This window comes from Lytechinus pictus, chromosome 4 (genome assembly GCF_037042905.1).
Source record: "Lytechinus pictus isolate F3 Inbred chromosome 4, Lp3.0, whole genome shotgun sequence".
Taxonomy (NCBI): domain Eukaryota; kingdom Metazoa; phylum Echinodermata; class Echinoidea; order Temnopleuroida; family Toxopneustidae; genus Lytechinus; species Lytechinus pictus.
The window spans coordinates 13,615,387-13,636,822 of record NC_087248.1 but is presented as its reverse complement, the minus strand read 5'-3'; the positions used below and the strand labels follow the sequence as shown (position 1 = coordinate 13,636,822).

Here is a 21,436-nt window from a genome sequence, read left to right as displayed (position 1 = left end):
TTTCAAAGCTGTCTTGACCAGTATCATTTGGCAGTAATATTTATCAACCTATAGGCAGAATTCTATGCAATCGATTTATTTATTTATGGATAAATGAGCACGCCTCAAAGGAGGAAAAGGGGCATTTTCAATGTCACAGACTCACTTTAAGTGGTTATAAAGTGAATAATGGGGGCAAATTTGGTTTAAAATGTAACTTATTTGATGTTGTTTTTATCATCCATCATTCTTATCACCACACACTTTCCAAACTTTTTAAACTTTCATGGTTGAGCGAGCACACTCGAAAACTTGGGAATTAATACTCTTTTTACTGCATAAGACTGTATACTTTCCTAACAATTTCTTAGGATCAGTTGAATTTATGGACAAATCGGTGTTTTATCCAGAATTTTAAAGTGGGGAGGTGCCGAGAAATTGGGGGAGGGGAGCCACTAACATTTTCTAATTCTAACTTGTTTTAAACAAGTTAAAGGGGATACTACCATAAACCCCTATGATGATACGTCACAAAAAGAATGTGCTCACTCAACCATGAACATACGTTATCAAAATCTTGTGTGGAGTGTCTAAATGCTGGATAGAAAAACAGCGTTAACACCATAAAATTCACCAAAAAAAAAAAAACCTTTGCCCAACTTTGTCATGTTTGTATTTACACAATCTGAAAAACGACTCTTGTGACTTTCAAAAGTGGTCATTTCTAATTCAGTCTTTGATTACTCATGCATGACCCAACCGATCAATCTCATTTTTCTCCAGGAGTTGCTTAATGCGTGTAAAAAAATACCTACGAAATATTATATTTCAAAATCATTCCGTTCAAAACTTACAGCATTTTTATTTAGGGGGCCCTACTTCTTTTTTGTGTATATATACTGAACATATGTACATCCATTTAAACTCTACCCTATAACCCAGATTAAAATCAAATTGACCCCCCCGCATATGTGGGTCTGAAATAGCCCAGTTAAGATAGGGTTAAAGGACGATACAACTTCTTTCTTAATTTCACGCTTGAAGCACGACTCAGAATTTGCTAGAATTGCATTTTTACTCATTTCTATTGCAAGAATATGATGACATTTAGTGAACAGAAAAATGCAGTTATCAAGTTTCTTGGGCAAGTATTGTTTCATTTTGAGCGCTGGAATTCTCTCAACTTTTTTTCGTTTATCTTCATGACCACTTTACATGCTTCAATGATTCTAAGGCATTTAATTGAACATTCACGCTTCATAGAACAAAAACTCTTTTTACGATTTTTTTTTTTTGGGGGGGGGATGCAACTACTTATATTGTTATCTATCACAGGCTTTCATGCATAGCTCATTTGATTTGCTTTTTATGAAAATCCCCGATGCCTAATACTTTAGTGAGCACACAATATTTGAAAATTATGTAAATGAGAAGAAAGTTTGAGACCCTTTAGACATACTCTGTGCCACAGCAAATTATATATTATTTTGGTGTGCGTGCCTTTTGGATAGTTTCACTCTGAAGTCACATACGAAGTTTCATTTAAAAACAAAACCTATGCAGAAGTAACAAAAATCTTCCATAAAACCTAACCTTACTTCACTTTTGTAAACATTTTGATTTCCTCTCTCATAGATATTGTGTATAATGTGGGTACATAATTATGTTCAAGAGGAAGTAACCCCTTATTCAATATAATTGTTTTTTAATTTAAAAATGTCTTTAGCAATATTGACAGTGAAGTTTATCAACCCAAGGGTGAAATTCTTATCAAAAATGAAATTTGTTCGTTTATTCATGGATGAGTAAGTACGCATCAAAGTGGGAAAACATCATTTTCAAAGTTGACAGACTCATTTAGATGGGATGTCAAACGTAATTGGGGCGAATTTCATTTCAGCTCAATTGTTTTTTTCATCCATCATTTTATCACCACACACACAGACACACTCCAAACTTTTTACACTTCCATAGTTGAGCGAGGACACCTGAATTTCTACTGTTCATATTGCATAAATTATGCATTCTTTATTGGCAATTTCTCAGGATCAGTTGAATGTATGTACAAATCAGTGGTGGATTCAGAATTTGAAAATGGAGAGGGGGTCCGAGTAATTGGGCCGGGGCGCCTCTAACATTTTCCGATTTTCCTACGATTGGAGTATAGAGGGTGCTACCCAAAAACCTCGTTGACGATGGTATCACGCGCGTAAAACATTCCCCATAGACTTATATGCGTTAAAATGGCACTTCAGAAAAATTCATAAAAAGATAAATGTGAAATTAGAGGGTTGAATGTTTACTACCTTTGGATAGGATATATATCTAACATTCCATATCTGTCCAGAGAAGGGTATCGTAGCCAGCTCATTTTAACAATAATCGCCATTAATGAAGATAACTGTGATGGGATCAAATTCATCAACTGAAACAGTAAAATAGCCCCAATTCTTCCGCCAGTCAAAAAATAGTTCCAAATCATTGATATATCTTCCCAATTAGGACAAAGGAAGTTCAGTAGTTACCATTTCTAGAATCAGTGTTAGATTTTGAATCATATTCATACACTTTTGCCAATCAGCAATATCAAATTGAAAAAATCGAATGGGTCGGGTCGAACGAATATCTTTAGCCCTCCTGATGTAATTAGGCTCGTGGCACCCGATACAAAATAAAATAATGTGCACACTCGAGCATGTACATATGCCTATACGTTTTCAATATATCTTGTGGAGCGGTTAAATGATGGAAGATGAAACAAAATAGCACCATAACATTCACAAGAAACAAATTACCCCAAACTCTGTCCAACCCCCGAACGACTCTTGGACTAAAATAATGCAAATTTTGACCTTAACCTTTGAAAACTCACGCATACCTCAATCAATTCCATTTTTCACAGCACTTGCTCAATGAGGGTAAAAAAAACTACTTGGGAGATTTTATATCTCACAATTATTCTGTTCAAAAGCTACAGCCTTTTCATTAAGGAGGGACTTACTTTTTGTTGATTATTATGATACCCATGCATATGGGACCCCTATTATTATATTTGTTAATGACCTACCTTCCATCTAAAAATACTATGAATTACTATAGTTTGTAAGCAGATAATACGATGGTTTGTTGTTCATGCAAAAGCCCCACTGGAATAACTTATAAGATTAATGAAGACCTAGCACATCGTTTCTCAACCTTTTTTTTTTAATCGAGGACCACTTTCTTTTTCGAGGCCCATCTACCAACTACCAATATTTTAAGAAAGCGTCAATTTTGATGAATAAATGTTTCGTGAGATTTGTGCACAAAGCTCTAAACAAAGCCTCATTAAAATTTAAAATGATTTCAGATTCAAATTGATAATACTCCATTACGTAATGTAGATGACTGTAAGTATTTAGGTGGCATTCTTGATTCCAATTTTACATGACACAATCGCATCAATTATGTGCAGAAGAAAGTTAAAAGGTGGTAAATTCATGCTCAAGTCTATATAGAATTTCGTTGACGAAAAGGATTTGATCATTGTTTATAATTCTGTGATTATGTCACATTTTAACAGTGATCATGTATGGGGTATGGGGAAACTGTGGCTGAATTCATGATAATGGTATCTTCCAAAAAACCTAGATAGTCTAGATTCTAGATGTTTAAGATAAGGACAGGACAGACACCGACAAACCGAACTGACAGATTTTAATAGTGATTTCAAGTACGGTGTTGAAATCTGGTGTTGCTGTACCCATGATATTGTATTATCTGTATTATGCGTATCATACTGTTGGTATTTTGTATGTTTTTAAAAAAATTTGCTTATATATTTTGTGCATCTCTATTGTACAGTCAACACCTCATACATTTAAGCTGGCACCGTGCCAACTGGAAATTCCCCGCTCACGTTCAGTCACACCAAGAAAAACGACTTCCAACGACCGATATTTGAGCCATTTGAAATAACATAATAGCAATGATCGGTTTGGATATTAAAGGTGTGGGTGATGAGACTTATTCAGCAAGAGCGTATTTCACTGCCATACCACGTTTTCAACTCTATTCTATTGTTTGGTTGAGAAAGCAATACCATAAACGAACAAAAAAACATGTCTGGTTATTTATTTGCTCGGTAGGCATTTTTAAAATAACATGTGAATTATGGTAAAGGAAAACCTGCAAGCATTGATCAAGCAACTTCAAAGCTTGTGACAATTTAATTGCGAAAAATGTGTCACACGGAAAAGCTCCAGCACAAAAAACATTAGTAAGTTAAGATTTCCATTTTTATTTTAATATTAAAGTAGTATAATCCAATGTGTATGTTGATTTACATGCTATGTTGATTGTGATTAATTGACTATACTTGATTGGAAACAAAATTATGACCACTGGAAAATAATTTATTTAGATATCTAGACCTATGTATAAAACACTTGAGCCTACAAAGAATTTTAGGAAGGCTTTGGCAAACCTGTTTTGAAAACACTCCAATGTAAAACTTGATAGATCATCATTCTAACCATCCTAATTAATTCTAGTAAATCGTAAATGTAGCAATATTTCGTATTGATTTCAATCATAAGCTAGTCAACAGAGCCTCTAATCGATGCTGTTTAATATTTTCGTTAATGCCCCCCCCCCGCGGGCTGGCGCCGCACTGAGGGGTGGGGGGGGGGGTCGGGCAAGATCACATAATGCTGATGTCATTTTTTCCGAGTTGAGTAATAAGGGTACTCTCAGTTCTTATAAGTGTGCTCATTACCAGTTGCGGTCGTCCACCCATTTCAGTATTTCGTTTGGTTACCCACTTTTTCTTTATATTAAGACAGGGCAAAAGCGATTTTGTGTCTCGCCCACTCATGAAAATAACCAGAAATATCGTGATTTGTGAGGGCAGACAACATAATTGTATCAAAACTCCATTGTGAAATGACTGGGATCATGGGATGGAAAACACATAAGAGCCTTGCACGTAAACTTTAATGTTGACCTGAAAATGACATTTGACCTTAATACCACGTGACCTCCGACTGCAGCATAACATGCAGGTCGCCTAAGTACATCTACTATCCAAGTTTGGTTGAAATATGACTTACGGTTGCGGAGTTAGGTGTCATAAGAGAGTATTGCATGTAAACTTTAATGTTGACCTGAAAATGAGCTTTGACCTTACAATGTGACCTCCGACTGCAGCATAACATGCAGGTCCCCCAAGTCCATCTACCATCCACGTTTGGTTGAAAAGTGACTTACGGTTGCGGAGTAAGGTGTCATAAGAGAGTCTTGCATGTAAACTTTAACGTTGACCTGAAAATGACTTTTGACCTTATCATGTGACCTCCAACTGCAGCATAACATGCAGGTCCCCCAGTCCATCTACCATCCAAGTTTGGTTGAAAAGTGACTTACGGTTGCGGATTTATGTGTCATAAGGTTTGTGACGGACGGACGACATTTGGATCCCTAGGGTTCGATCACCTCTGGTGGGCGAGACAAAAAGAGACCAACTTCTTCTTGGTTCGAAATCTAGTATCCTTAGTAACAAAATCACATTTTCCAAAAGACAAGGAGACCTGACAAAAAAGACTTACCGTCAAGTCACTCTGGAATATCAATTTTAGTCTGTAGTCTAGCTATACGTGGAGGAGCCGTGGTGTAGTGGTTCTGACTCTCGCCTTGTAAACAGAGGGTCGTGTGTTCGAATCCCACCGCGGTCTAGCGTCCTTTGGCAAGGCGTTAATCCACACTTTGCCACTCTCGACCCAGGTGCTAAATGGGTACCCGGTAGGATGTGAAAGTCATTGTAGCTTGTCCAGTACTGTGTGCACCTCACAGGCGACTGACGGGAATACTCCCCAGGGAGTGGAGGATGTGCACACATTGTGTGCGGGAATGACTGATTGAATCCGACGACCGGGGTAATAATATATCTCTAAAGCGCTTAGACACGTCGTTCCGATGGATTAAGCGCTATATAAAAGCGGATTATTATTATTATTATTATTATACAGACTTCACTCTCGTTGCGTTAACACCATGCAGTAGCCCGCCTTACAATGAGCTGCGATTGATACAAACGAAACAAAAAAACCTGAACTGTATGGAAATCCATCAGTATCATATTTTTGAAGGGGGGGTCTGAGGGCCTAATCCCTAATAGGATACTTTGCCATTTTGTATATGCTGTGTTGGCGTAGCTTCACCCATAAAGGTTTTACATGCATTTAAATGACGTGTAACAGATTTGCGTGACGTAGCGGACAAAGCCAAATATGAGGTAGGGAGAGAAATCACAAAGTATGAATCTAGAGCCACAATGCAAGCCCCCGTTCATTGACGTACCCAACATTGCTTGTGATCTCATTTTCAAATATGCGTACTCGCAATCAGAAAAAGGGAAATAATGAACTTCTCTAACACAACTCCGCTTAAACAAGATGGCGTCATATACATTATATAGCCGCTGAGTGGCGCAATAGACACAACAGAACCAGCTGTCGAGGCGAAAGAATATGAGTGATCTAAATGCAAGTATCGTCCAAGGCGGGTAGGGCTTGAAAATGCACGAAACCTGCTAACTTGTAATTTCACTTTTGCTTCGAATAAGGTCTGTGACAATACGTTTTTTTCTCTTCCATTCATTTGACTCATCAAATTCCTCTGAACCAGCAATCTTGAATTCCGGATCATTTTTAGATATTAAAATGGGTTGAATAAAAATATTGTTATTCATTTCAGAACGGAAACGAACCCATCAGACAATTCATTCGTTCCAGAACACCATGTATTGATGATATTTTGGATACTACGCAGCTCTTGATATTTTCATGTTGTGAAGAAAGGTGATAATCATTTTGACACGATAGCAATAACCATAACTTAGGATTTTATTTTAATTCAACCAAATGTATAACATTTTAAAAAATAAAGCGAACACATTCATAATTATGTTGGGTTACATGTCCAAAAATAAATAATTAAAATAACTTAAACTTGCACAGCGCTTTTCATGAGATCCATATCAAAGTGTATAATGTACAAAAAAAGAACTAGAAATTATAAAGCCAAAAGTAAAGTATTAAATAACTTTAGATAGAGTTATGTTGAATAATTTTATGCTTTTTTCGAAGGTAAGATTTCAATTTTATCTGAAAAATGTATCGGGATAGAAAGAATGGAAAATGGAAGAATATAACACAGACGTGGGGCCTTGAAAATGACCTATCACGAAATAAAAAGGTTTTTGATAATTAAGAAATATTGATTTGCAGAACGAAGGGACGTACGTACGTTTTTTCCTGGATTAATTCAGAAAGATATTTTGTAGCATGACTATGAACAGATTAAAATGTTAAGAGTAGATTTTTGAACTGTATGCGAAATTTGATGGGTAGCCAGTGCCATGGTTAAAAGTTATTGTAATATGATCATGTTTTTAGTTAGGGAAACTAGACGGGCTCTAGACGTTTGTTTCAAATGTTAAGAAGTGAACTAATAAGTTCAGGAAATGGGGACTTCAGTAGATGGTTTACAAAGATCTACGAACTTTACAAACTTTTTCTTCGGGCAAAGGATGCTTTACAACAGATACTGTTGACATGGAGATGCATTGAAAGATCTTTTTTTATCAAACACAACGTTTTAGCATAAATGTATTCTGGTCTGCTTCATTTAGCTACAACTGAAGCAATTTTTACTCTGTTGAAGATAACTGTAAATTAGAAGAAAAGAGACACCGACAGTAAAAGTCGATTATTCTGTGCTACTTTTGCGTCTTTTGATTTGTCATTTACAGTCCGTTGGTTATCCCCTCTTCTTTTCAGGTAAACTGTTCTCAGGATTCAGCATAAGGTTTGTCATCCTCTTCGAAATAGGTAATATCATCTTATTCAAAGTACAAATAATCAGGTGACCACGTTCGTGTCCCCAACATCCCAGATATTCCAACGGTACTAAAATACCTGGAGGCTGTGATCATCTTGAACTTTGACATTTGAACCTCTGTTAAGTCCGCAAATATAATTTAAAAATCCCCGTCGTTATACGTCATTTCAGCTTTATCCATCACTATTCTATGAAATAAATTACGATGGCAACTCTAAACACTTTTCTTGATTCTGTTATTTCCGATGAAGTTGAATGTGCAATATGCCTCAGTATGTTGGAAAGACCGCGAATACTGGAATGCTTGCACAGCTTTTGCGAGAAGTGCTTGGAAAAGTACTTTAAAAGCTCGAAAGATGACTCGTCCGGGTCTGGGAAAGGCAACCTGAAGTGCGCCATCTGCTGTGCACATACTACACTACCTGAAAACGGTGTCCTTGGATTGAAACTGGACTACAGAGCTACTCGTTTAGTAGCAGCTCTTCGGGAAAAGGAAACCAGAAAGAGCAAACTTGTGAATTCAGGCAATCACTGCGAGGTTTGTGGATGGACTGCAAGTGTAAAAGCTTCTTCGACTGAGGATTCGAATTTTACTTTCTGCAGCGATTGTTGCCAGGTCATATGTAAACGCTGCACGACAGTACACGCTGGTTTACGACTCACCAAAGCACATGAAGTTGCTAAGATATCTGATCTGCTTGCCGGAAAGGTATCAATAAAAAATAAAGACCACCAAATTCACTGTCCAAAACATGTCGACGAAAAACTAAAGATTTTCTGCGTGACCTGCCTTGAACCCGTCTGCCAAGATTGTACACTGTCTGACCATGCACAAGGAGATCACACGCTTAAATTACTGAAGGATTACGTCCCGACTATCCGCGAGGAGCTGAGCTCACGCCAAGTAATGGTATCCAAGAAATGTGATGAATTTACAGATTTTCTCAATTCGCTACATAAACTCCGAAATGATATAATAGACAACTCTAAGAAAAAAAGCAAAGCCATTGAGAAAGCTTCTACTGAATTTAATCGAAGGGTGAAAAAGACGCAGTTGCAAATGGAAAAGGAAGCACAGGACATTCTTGATGACCAAGAAAACCAGTTAGATCGACTGATGAAGAAAACAGAACACATGAGATCACTGGCAGATAAGAGCTTGTCTATGTCGAAGAAGCTTCTTGAAAACAAGGAGGATCCTGTTGGGCTGGCCTCCATGTACAAAGATCTTAATCAGGCCATGGATAGAACTATAGCTGATAAACCGGATACGGATCAGTTCCAACAGATAAAGAAGTCAAACGATGACTTGCACTATCATGTAAAAACAATAGAGGCGAAATTTGGGAAAGTCGTAATAAATTGTGACTGCAGAGAACACAACACTCTGACAGTGGAATGTATTGATGGACCAATAGATGTTCAGTTCTCTCGTGACGGAAGAATTTCAGCCATTGTCAAAGCTGAAGGCGTCACAGATGGACACACGAAGTATAAACCATGTGATGGTGCATATTGCATAAAGTGTCGCGATCGTTGTTTAAACACTTATTCAAAGACAGTTAGGAATACTGATGTGTCTACTGTTATTCGACAGACGGCTACAAGCTTACCTCACTGTAACGATTTAAGTTGGACCCGTTTCCTCGATCTGGAATACCAAAGCATCAGATGTTTTTCTTCTTTTTCAGACCAATACTTCATCATCGCAACCACTGATGCGAAGTTGTACATCCTTGGGGATAAACTGGACCAGATAGATGATAATTTACCAAATGGACGAAATATCTCTGGTTTGGCAACAGACAGTGCTGACAATATTTACATCACTGATCGCGACAACCATAAGATATATGTTCTTCGGTCGAGCGGTACACTGAAGGATACAATCGATGTGAAGGATATTTCACCGACCTGCATCGCTGTCCCTCATATAAAACCAGATTTGATTGCGGTCTTGCACGAACCAGCAACCGTGTCCATTCTAGACCAATCCGGAAAGGCACTTCGCTCTATCCACGACGATAAATGGAAGGAGGTGGCCATCGGGTGTGATGCTAATCGCTTACTATATGTATTATGGTCAGGCGAAGACACGAAGAGGACACTGGAAAGGTACTCCTTTCAGGGGTTGAAGGTGGATACCCTGTTTCAGGGAGAATCACACAGCTGTAATAGTCTCATTATAGCAGTTCCACCAACGGGAGAGTCTGCAGCCGCAGTGGCTACTGAAACTGGTAAAATAATGATTGTGACTCCCGACATGCCCAAAGATTCAAAGGTAAATTAGGTTCCTGATATCAGGAGGTGGGCAGTCAGTGGTTTTCAATGCCACATGTGTACATGATTGTGCAAACCTTCTACGCGAAAAAAAGAAGTGATTAAGCGAGTGCTCTGTCGGTTTTCAAAGAGCATTTCAATTGCACTTATGCTATACGTGTCCGTTTATCACTTTTCAAAAGTGAAATCCACCGAGTGATCCAGTAATCGGAATAACGTTTTCTTTAGAATGCAAATGAACTTTGTATACACGCCATCCTCTCTCAAGTGGAATATACATTCCCATCCCCTTGGATTCATTATTAGTAAGCAAGCGACAGAGCGACATTTGATGGTAATCATTTAAGCTTCATCATTGTTGATTTCTAGACTAGAGGTAGGGGCGGGTAGTGTTTGATACAGCTGTTGGATTCATTTCAGTTTTTGTAACCTTGGTTTATATCATAGTAGCAGCGAACACAATAACATTTATAAAACTATGTGCCCATTTAGTCGAGTGGAGCGACCGACCTACTTCCATAAACTAAAAAAAAGCTCTAGTGATTCTAGCTGCGTTGCCATGGTGATGTTCATTTCCCCCTTATGGGTGGTGTTGAGAGTATCATGTAGGACAATTCTCAACCGGCATTATCATGAACATGTGATAATTTGTCGGCAGTAACATCAGCCCTACTTTCTGTAACAGTGGGATGTGTTCACCTTCAGTTGTGCAAATCAACATCGTGCACAAGAAATAAATGCCTGAATCACTCGTCAAAGTGAACATCTTCACCTCAGTCGACAATTTGCTCATGATCGATTCACCGTCTTATGAGTCAAAATGAGTCAATCGTGTCCGATCCTCTCAACGAAATTGATTTTCCATTTCTGATAGCAAATACGCTTGCCCGTTTCGTTTGAAAAATCACGGACCGACAGTCTTGCCAATGTGAAAGCAACCTTTCAGCTACTTCAGGTAACAAGCCAACATTGGCTCAACGTTGGAAACTTGAAGTTGAAAGTCGTTGGACTTTGGAAAGACATGATGGATTAACGTTGAATCGACATTGGATATTAGATTGATGAAAATATGATTGACACCAATGTTGCACCAACGCTGTAATTGATGACTCGGCCTACATTGGACCAACGTTACTGGAAAACGTTGGAGCACTGATGGTGGACAACGTTGGACCGAAGTTGGAAACATTGTTGGTCTGACGATGCATGCGCGTGCACTCCTAATAATGTTGCAACGTTGCATACCAACGTTCAGGCAACGTCAGAAATATATATCTTCTTAACGTTGTTCCAACGTTTGTCCAACGCTGTAATTCAGCCAACATTGGAATAGCGTTGACAGACCACATTGAAGCATTGTTGCCAGACAACGTTGATATACATCGTCGTAAACTTTGTTGGACTGACGATGTATGCGCGTGCACTTCTATCGATGATGCAACGTTGGAGAAAAAATCCCAACTTTGTTCCACGCTGTATTGTTACCTGGGGTACAGTAGTCTTACTCTCGTACAGTGACACACATAACAGTGGCACACACAATCATACATTATTTTCACCTCTACTTACATGTAGTCCTACTACTGGTCATACATAGCCTAATAGCCAGCCAGAGCTAGAGTGCAATTACCCTCTAACAAGGGGGCAATTACATGCCACCAACACAAAAATATAGACACACCTGCCCATCACCAACTGGCTGTACTTTAGATGTTGTGGTTACGATCCCATTTCGCCAACAACACCCCACAAGATGTAGATGCCCTTTTCAACTACCAACCACCTGAATATGTAGACACCCTGTACACCCACTACCTAGATGTAACAATTCCAATCGATATTGATGCCCCACCAGACCTCCATCCACATGCCGATGTCTGCGCCCCATCCAACAAGTCGCCATCTACTAAGGATGTCCTCACCCCTCCGATGATGAGAACCCCTGAAACCCATAACCCTCTTCGCCCCAAAGTAGGGACCAGCGTATCCTCACCCCTCACAGCTCATGTTTTAGTTGTGATATTACAGTTTCACTCAATACCCTCGTGATGCGCTTCCCTTCCAGCTTATATGCCCCCCTGTCTACCCTTGACTCAATATTGTCCCCATTGTGGAGATACGCCTGTACTGTTGGAGCCGTTAAAATTCGTTGAATACAGCAGACAACCGTCCCCCAGTTTCGCGTCCCCTGAACTGTAGCCCCCCCCCCCACTCTTGGCCCCATCCTCCCAGAGTGCATGCCTTCCCTCCTCATCAGGCACTTGTTTGACCCCCCCCCTATTCCAATCATAGACTCTGTTTCAGTGGCGTACCTAGGATTTTCCACAGGGGGGGCAAAATCGGCCGCCAAAAAATTTGACAAGCAAAAAAAAAAAAAAAAAAAAAAAAAAAAAAGGTCTTCAAGCTCTTCAGGGGGGCATTAAAGGTCTTCAAGTTCGTCAGGGGGGGCAAAAAAAGGTCTTTTAAGCTCGTCAGGGGGGGCAGGTATATGTCTTTTGTATGGGTTGTGGCTCGTCATGGGGGGGGCAGAGTGCCCCCTCTGGCCCCCCCCCCCCCGTAGGTACGCTAGTGCTCTGTTTACATTACTATGTAATGACTTTTTTTTTGGGGGGGGGGTCATGTTGATTTTGTTACAATATTAATTGTATTCATTTTTTCTAAATCTCTTATACATAGTCATTTATGAATGTTAATGGTAGTTTCTTCTTTGACAATATCCTGTTTAGTTGTTGTAAATCTTTATATTAATACACAATTTACACCAATTTATTCTGTTTTTATGTGATGTGGTGTGTGTCGCTCTGAAATTGTACCTGCCGATTTGTTTGGTTGGTATGAACATGATGAATATGTTTTTTATTGCTGTATAGAGTGAGAAAATCAATTTGCTACTTGGTTTGCAGGTTATATGGTTATCATTTCATTCTTAATCATAATATTTTCCATGTTTTTGCCCATTGTTGTAAATTGTCTATATGGGTATTCATTTCGTTACATGATAAGCAGACCATTAGGATATAAAAATTATTGCTCTGCACTGTTAAAATAATGGTGGAAATTGAAATGACATAATTATTTGATGGATGATATATGCATTCGTTTATTTATTATGTTTTTTCTGTTGATGATGTTTAAAAGGTATAGATTTTTTCAACATTTCTTCCCCACGTGTATTCTCATATGTCATATAGACATCGTTCAATGTATTCTATTGTTTGATTCGGTGTCAAAGATAAACCTCAACTTCAAGTTCGTCTTAGCGGCAATACTGAATTCACATTACGCGAATGTATTGTTTTGATGCGATTTCTTCCATATTCTTTGCACTGATATCTTAGTAGTAATTCAAACAGTGTGTACAAGAGCCAACATATTTTTTTCATGTACAGTTTAGTTTTGTTATAGTTTTCATTCAGAAAAAAGAAACAATATACGGAAACATGTATAAGGATAGTAATGGAATTGTATCAGTGAAAAACTGTTGGGCTGTATTGTATATTGAAGATAGGTCTGTTACATGCTTCAGTGTGTCAACGTAACATTTATTTACAACGATGCATTTAGTACTTAAAGGGTTAATTGCAGTATTGGTAATTGTATCATGATAATCTAACAGCGTCAGCAAGTCCAATATACATGCAAATACATGCATAGAGAGTGTACTAAAATATCTTTGTTTTTTATTCATTAAGTATATTAGGAAACATGTTTATTGGACTAATTCTTAATGTTGAGGGTAAGTTGTCTGTGTCCGATTCGTTGGTAGGTATAAATATGTTTTTTTTTCTGTAAGAGAGAGAAATGCTACTTGGTTTGCAGGTTTTATGGTTATCATTTCGTTCTTTGCTGATGTTTTCCATATTTTTCCCACTGGTGTAAATTATCTATATGCGTATTAATTATGTTACCTGATAAGCAGACCATTGGTATGAAGTATAGCTCTGCATTGTTAAAACAAATGAAAATGCTGGTCTCCCGCGTTTATCAGTTAATGCTGTTTTTTATTATTACAAAGTGACGTTTATGCTCTCATCGAGTTTTTTTTATTTTGTTCTAATTATGTATTGTGATTATATTGTATACATTATGGATTATTTCGTATTATTGCAAAAAATGTAAATACTTTTGATAATATATCATTTTGAATGCATTAATAAAAATAAAACAAACAAAACAAACACATTGAAAAGACATTGAAAAGTTATTTGATGGATAATATATGGATTGTATATTGCAAATAATATATATACTTTTGATAATGTATCAGTTTGAACGCATTGAAAAATAAAACAAACAAAACAAGCACATTGAAAAGTTACGTGTTTCCCTACATATTATGTTATGCATTGATACTTTGGTCGTAATTCGGACAGTGTGTCCAAGAGCCTATATTTCTCAATGGTTAGCCATGTACAGTTTAGTTTTGTTATGGTGTTTATTCTGAAGAAAGAAATGAATAAGGATAACATAATTGTATAATGTGAAGTTGTGTGGTTGTATTGTATATTGCAGATAATCGAGGAGCCTGCTAAATGCTTAACTGTGTCAGTGTCACATGTGGTAGTTGATAGGCTAATTGCAGCGATTGTAATTGTAACATAGTAATCTTACAGCGTGAGCAAAAGAAAAATACATACAAATAGATGCATAGAGAGTGCACTGAAATATGTTAAATGCCAACTGTGATATGCAACGGTGTATTTTGTAGTTGAATGGTTAATTGCAGTGATTGCAATTGTAACATGATAAACTTAGCAATACAAAAATACATACAAATAGATGCATAGAGAGTTTAATTTGCTTTTTTATAAGATAACATGTTTATTGGACCAATTCTTAATGTTGAGGATAAATTATATGTTTCATGCATACTCTGTCACAGTATATTGGATCGGTTGTAATACAGTTAGGGTGTTGAATGCATTTGATGTTACAGGACTCGTTAGACATGTTATATAAGAGTTTGACACCTCGAGGTTAAGCAAATGCGTTTGAGTGATTTTAACCAAGATTTCATAGGTTATTATTACTAGTTCGTGATAAATTTCACCCATAAGTGTTTCTTTGTAGGTTTTTAAAAAAAATAGTTATATCTTGTCAGTTTTGATGTTTACTCTATATGGTCTTTTATAGCTATTAGTTTACAATTGTCTTATTAAGAGGATAAAAAAAGAAACGAAGGATATTAGCCGCACCATTGTTTAAGGTTGTTAATGGATTGTGTTTTCGATCCATTCAATATCCCTGCAATCCTGTGGAAGTGCAGTGGTCTGATTGATACCCCTTTCAGTAACTCGTTGGTCCAGATCAGGCCTCGGCTGAGTCGTAAACTTTTGAGTTTATGAATGGCGCGGTCTAAAAAAAGCCAGCGCCATGCCCGGGCTATTTTGATGCTGTTTTTACAACACCAGCCAAGCGCCATTGTAAAAGTAGAGGGAATCTCCTGCAGTTCTTGAACGCTTGTGCAGCGGACCAAAAAGTCATGAGTTACTGAAAACGGTATGATGCACCTAATCCCTGCAGGCTATACGGAACTACATCCGTAAGCAAAGCATTTTTCCAATAGTGCTCTTTCATCCTACATTCTATAAATTATATACACATTTGGTTTTAAAAAAAAGAAAGGATAATGGACGATCGGTCTTCTCGGCCATTTACGTTAATAAAACACACATTACGTTTCTATAATTCGCCTGGAGTTACTGGAATTCTTCTTTCACCCTTGCTTAGATTAAACTCGTATATTCATAAATAAATCTTTCAATTTAAAGTGCGGTAAAGGTGACATGGATTTCGAATATTGAGTGAGATGGGCGAGTGAATTTTATCCGTATTCATATCCATCGACGCGTTTTTCTACTCCAATATTATTACAATTGATGTCCGGATAATATTAATCATTATAATCATAATGATATTTTTTGAGAACTCAAAAAATATGTAACCCTTGCATAGGTTAAACCCGTGCTATATTCATAAATAAATCATTCAATTTAAAGTGCGATAAAGGTGGCATGGATTTCGAATGCAGAGTGAGATGGGAGAGTGAATTTTATCCGCATTTCATAGCCATTGACGCGTTTTTTTTATCCAATATTATTACAATTGATGTCCGGAAAATATTAATCATAATCATAATGATATTATTTGAGAACTCCAAAAGGAAGTTACACAATATATGTACAAAGTTAAAAAAACAAAGAAGATGAAATAGCACAAAAGGTATTGCCTTAACAGGAATTCAGAATGTTAAGATAATATGTCAATACATTTCTAAGCTCTTTCACATATTTTAACTTTGCAATTAATTTTATACATTTTTTTCCAACGCACTAGAAAAGGTTAGGTTGAGTCCAGTCTACAAAATATCATACACGGAACTAAAGACCATTGCCATTTTTTTTTTATTCTAAGTAAGATATTTGACAAATTACTCAAGTATTTGGAATATTTTTTTATAGAGAATAATGGATGTACGATATAATCATAAATATTCTTTCGACATAATCATAGCACAACATCACTGGGTTCGAAATCAAGATGATAAGAAAGTAACAGGAGTTTTCCTTAATTTTGCGAACATTTTTGATAATATTATTCATTCTACATGTTCTATACACATTTCTAACAGCAGAATTATGGTATTCGTGGTTGCCACTTGCCTCGTTCAGGAATTATATCTTCAACAGAGCACAATGGCGCCATGCCTACTTTTAAAGTGACCTCGTGTGGTGTACCACATGGCTCTGTTCTGGGACCAGCACTGTTATCAGTATTTATATTACTTACTAACAAACAACTCTAACATTTTAATAATCATCGATTATTTTGCGAATGCCTCTGATCTCGAATAAAAAAATATAAAGTGACTATAATCTCTAATATTTTTCATTCCCCCCCCCCAAAAAAAAAAAAAAAATCTAAAATAACAGATTATTTACCGCATGTAATCTAATGGTGATATGCAATTAATCAAAAAAAAAATCTTACCACTATTAAAAAATGATGTGATTATTACGGAGAGTTCAGTTGACTTGGAAGGTTGCACTCTTGAAAGATAAAACACAATACACTTTATGTTGGTATTTCTCCAACAGATTTCTTGGAAAAATCTTGTAATCGGAACCTCGTTAATGAAGTTGTGTTTCTCATAACTGGTTTCGGTCTTGCGTCTCATTTTATGCGGTGCACTTCCAGTTGAGAGTGATCAAGGCTGGGAGCATTTGGTATATGCATCATTCTACTTGGTGGTATTTTATCATGCACGAATTCCACATATGTGCTCATTCATTTTTTTGGGGGGGAAATGGAAAGTTGACGTTTGCCTGTCATCATTACAAAATGAATGATCAGGTTATCGAAACCACGGTATAAATTTATGTAGAGTTCAGGAAAATGCATTTAGAAATACACGTTAAAGAAGAAACAAACCTTTAATGAGACGGCAATCTTAGAAGTTACATTAATTACAGGTATAGAAGATGCCATGTATATTATTCAATCCATCAATATTATCAGAATTGAGTATGTCATGTGTAAAGTCTTGGTCCTGTGATACAGCACTTTATAATGTACACACACACCCTAAGAAATAAAACTTCATGTTTACGACGTGAATGAAACTTGCAATCGTGCATCCGAAGTGAAAATATGTACATTTCTATTCTTGTTTGGACTCGGAAATGTTCCTTTTTCAGTGAAAATGATATTTAGTATATAAAGATTGCAAATTTTAGCCTTCCTTAAACTGTATATTAGGGTGCTTAATGTAGCCATCTGCAACATTAAAGGTGCGTTTAAATGCAAAAAAGCAGCCCTTTGACCCTTGCTATTGCGTGATGAACTTTAAAGGTTAACTGAATCGCCATTTCTTAGGGTTAATTAAAATTACATGTGTATATATATATATATATATATATATATATATATATATATATATATATATATAATGTATATATAGTTGACGCCAAAACTATACATACACTCGTGAAATTCAGTGAAATTTGTTCGCTTGCCAAACATCGTAAAATTTACTGTATCTTTAGAAATAATACAACCATGACGAATTTGGTATCTCTTTCGCATTGACTGGGATGCCATTGGGATTAAAGTATATTTCAGGTGGAATTTTCTTTGAAGAAACAAAAGTAACATTGGTACCGAATGTGTTCTATTGTTATTATATTCTCAAACATCGTTTCATAGAAATATATAAATGTCAAATATATAGTGTACATTACGTTTTCTATCATATATCACCACTGAACAAAAAAGTGTTTTGTGTTGAGAAGTAACTAGCACAAATATGAATTGTTATTGTCAAGTTTTATTTTTAATTTGTCTAAAATATGAAGATTTGGAGGAAAATGACACCTAAATATTTTTCAGCTCCTTATGACAAAGCAATGCGATGAAGGGGCATGACATACTCATTTGTTTGATATCAAATTCGTCATGATAGCACAAATATTTTGTAAGATACAGTAAATTTATGATGTTTAGCAAGTGTCAACTTTTCTATGAATTTCCTGGGTGTATGTAAACTTCTGGCTCGCGCGTGTGGGGGGGGGGGTGAAAACTTATTTTACGAATTAGCCTGTCCTACGAGGATAGGGATAAAGGGGGTTCAGCTTTGTAATTGCATAATATTCAGTATAGGAAGTTCAATCTATAATCATATTCCATATCTCCTTGCTCATATCACAACGATTCCTCGTGACAATCTATGCAAACACTGGCTGGTATCTTATGATAGACTCAAAGTTTACATACGACAATCACTTTGCGTTGTGCATATACAGAGCGTATCAAAAAACGGGACAGATTTGAAAAGTCTATAAAATTTTTGTTTCAAATTATGATGTCTATATTTTGGTGTTAATAGGTGCTCTGAAGTCTTATTTTTCAAATGCAATTTAAAAATATTTAGTTTCGTTCATGCTTGAGCGAACACGGAATGTTTTTGTCTGGGGTTAAAAAGGAGGCTTGCGCCCAAATGGCATAAAATGATAAATATGATGATCGGACGTCTTGCTAATTAGCCGATTTCCTCTTAACCTTTTCATTATCTTTGCCATTATTTTCGAATTATGCGGTCAAAATTCATTTTCAAATCTGTTTATTTGCTTGAATTGTTCTGTTGTTGTTTCTTTTTAATATGTTCTCTTTTAGCTTTGAATATTTCTTCTTTAAGCAGAAACAAACCTTTTCAACCGAAGTATGGGAGAGCGTGTATTTTTTTTTCAAATCCTTTCATTGTGTGCTACAAAGGCTACGTTGCCTTTAAACAGTGGCATACAGGTGGGCGGGGGCTCGGGGGTGCTCCCCCCCCCCCCAATAAAAAAAATCATGACCAAGAAAAAAAAGGGGGAAAAGAAATAAAGGGAAAGATAGAAAGTGATATATGATTTTCTAAATATTATGTCAAAATCTATCACAAAACTATCAAAAATGTGAAATTTTTTGCTTGCTCGATTCGCTCGCTCACAACTTTTTAATACATTTTAATGATTTTATCCGATCTGCCATATCTAGCTCCTTCAAAATTGACTCAATACACCATTGCCATTGAAAAATATGAATCCCTTCCTGTTTGTCAAGCATATAATCAAACTTGGTCAAGGAATTAATAAACCCTTGAAAATAGGATTAATGTCTTTTAAAGGTACCATAACATAATAGTGCCACATAATAAAAGGATTTAAACAATTACAAGTTCTCCCAATTAATAATGCAAATCTTCTTGCTCGGGTTGACAAAAAGTCTTTTTTTTTTAACTTATGAAGGAAAATTCAAAGGTAAAAGAAGTTTAAATAAAAAAAAAAATTCAAGTAGATAATGAAATTTGACAGCATAATTCGAAAATCATTGCAAAGATAATAAAAAGGTTAAAAGGAAGTTTGTTGACTAGCAAGAAGTCTGATCATCAAATTTATCATTTCTGCCATTTTGGCGCAAGCCTCTTTTTGAACCCCCGACAAAAACGTTCCGTGTTCACTCAAGCATGAACAAAATTTATTCTTTTAAATGGCATTTCAAAGATAAGATTTCAGAGCATCTGTTAAAATCAAAATATATATATCATAATTTGAAACAATTTTTTACTAGACTTCAAAACTGTCCCGTTTTTGTATACGCACTATATATTGTGTGGATATATATCACATGCATATTTTGTAGGATAGTATTCTAATCATCATCATCATGACAATTATAATTTTCTCAGCCTCCTCCCCCACTTTCATCTTCCTTTTCTTTTTTCTTCTACTACATATACTTCTGGTATTTCTATACTACTACTTCTTCTTAGTTCTTCCTTTTTCTTATGTTTTCTTTTTCTTCCTCCTCTTCTTCTTCTCCTTCTTTATTGTTGTATTTCCTTCCACTCCACTTCCTACTTGTGCTCTTCTCATTCATCTTCATCACAACCATCATTTCCCATTACAATTATCATAAAATGAAGTATAATTACTCGTGGTAGTGGTATCAGTGGTGGTAGTAGTAGGAGTAGTAGCAGAAGTAGTAGGAGTAGATATGTAGTAGTAGTAACAGCAGCAGCAGCAGTAGTAGTAGTAGTAGTAGTAGTAGTAGTAATTGTTGTTATATTAGCAGTAGTAGTAGTATATTACATTTTACCTACATTTTCAATATAACAAGTGTACAAAATAAGAACCCCGGCCCGCGCTTACAAACACCGTGGGTTAAACTAGAGTATTTACCTACAGCTACTTTAATCTTCTAGATTGGTAGTTATTTCCTATTAGTCACTGTCCTGTGATCGTTTTTTTTCTTATGTAAATACTGAAAGGTTTGGCACGTATACACACACAAAGCGGTTTATTTACAATCTGATTAACTTTAACTTGAAGATAGGAATATTTTACGTCATAATTTGTTGTCATGAAAATAACTCCAATACGTCATTGTGTACTTTTGAGAATAGTATTTTCATTACTTTTCGTCACTAATGGCCATGACCGTGTGACCATCAATTTGTGTTATATGCACGTTCAGCCCGAGATTCAGTTAACCCACACCCCCACTCTTCCAAATTCGTTCAGCGCCTACAGTATGTGTATTGTACGTTAAGTATTTTCCTTCATATGGCTTCATGATTTCATTGAAATTTTCAACTTTTACTGATTCTTGTTCTAAAGACCACCCTTTCGTCATATTTTCAATGAAAATCGATCTCTACATATTATATCAAATATGGGTATATCATTACGGCTACGTTTTAATTGTCGGTCGACAGTAAAAAATTGATATCTTGATCCATTCTTCATATATTTTATGAAAT

The 21,436-nt window shown here is 36.4% G+C and overlaps 1 protein-coding gene across 1 annotated transcript; it reads left to right on the top strand.

Annotated features, from left to right (window-relative positions):
* Nucleotides 1-4,031: 4,031 nt before the first annotated feature.
* Nucleotides 4,032-12,501, top strand: LOC129259503 (tripartite motif-containing protein 2-like). Its single transcript, XM_064098936.1, has 3 exons — nt 4,032-4,237; nt 6,712-6,815; nt 7,797-12,501. The coding sequence occupies exon 3, from the start codon at nt 8,063-8,065 to the stop codon at nt 10,145-10,147; it is 2,085 nt and encodes a 694-aa protein (XP_063955006.1). The 5' UTR covers nt 4,032-4,237; nt 6,712-6,815; nt 7,797-8,062; the 3' UTR covers nt 10,148-12,501.
* The last annotated feature ends 8,935 nt before the right edge of the window (nt 12,502-21,436 follow it).

Excerpts from the sequence above, each read along its gene's own strand:
- LOC129259503 (XM_064098936.1), top strand. The coding sequence starts at position 8,063 with ATGGCAACTCTAAACACTTTTCTTGATTCTGTTATTTCCGATGAAGTT.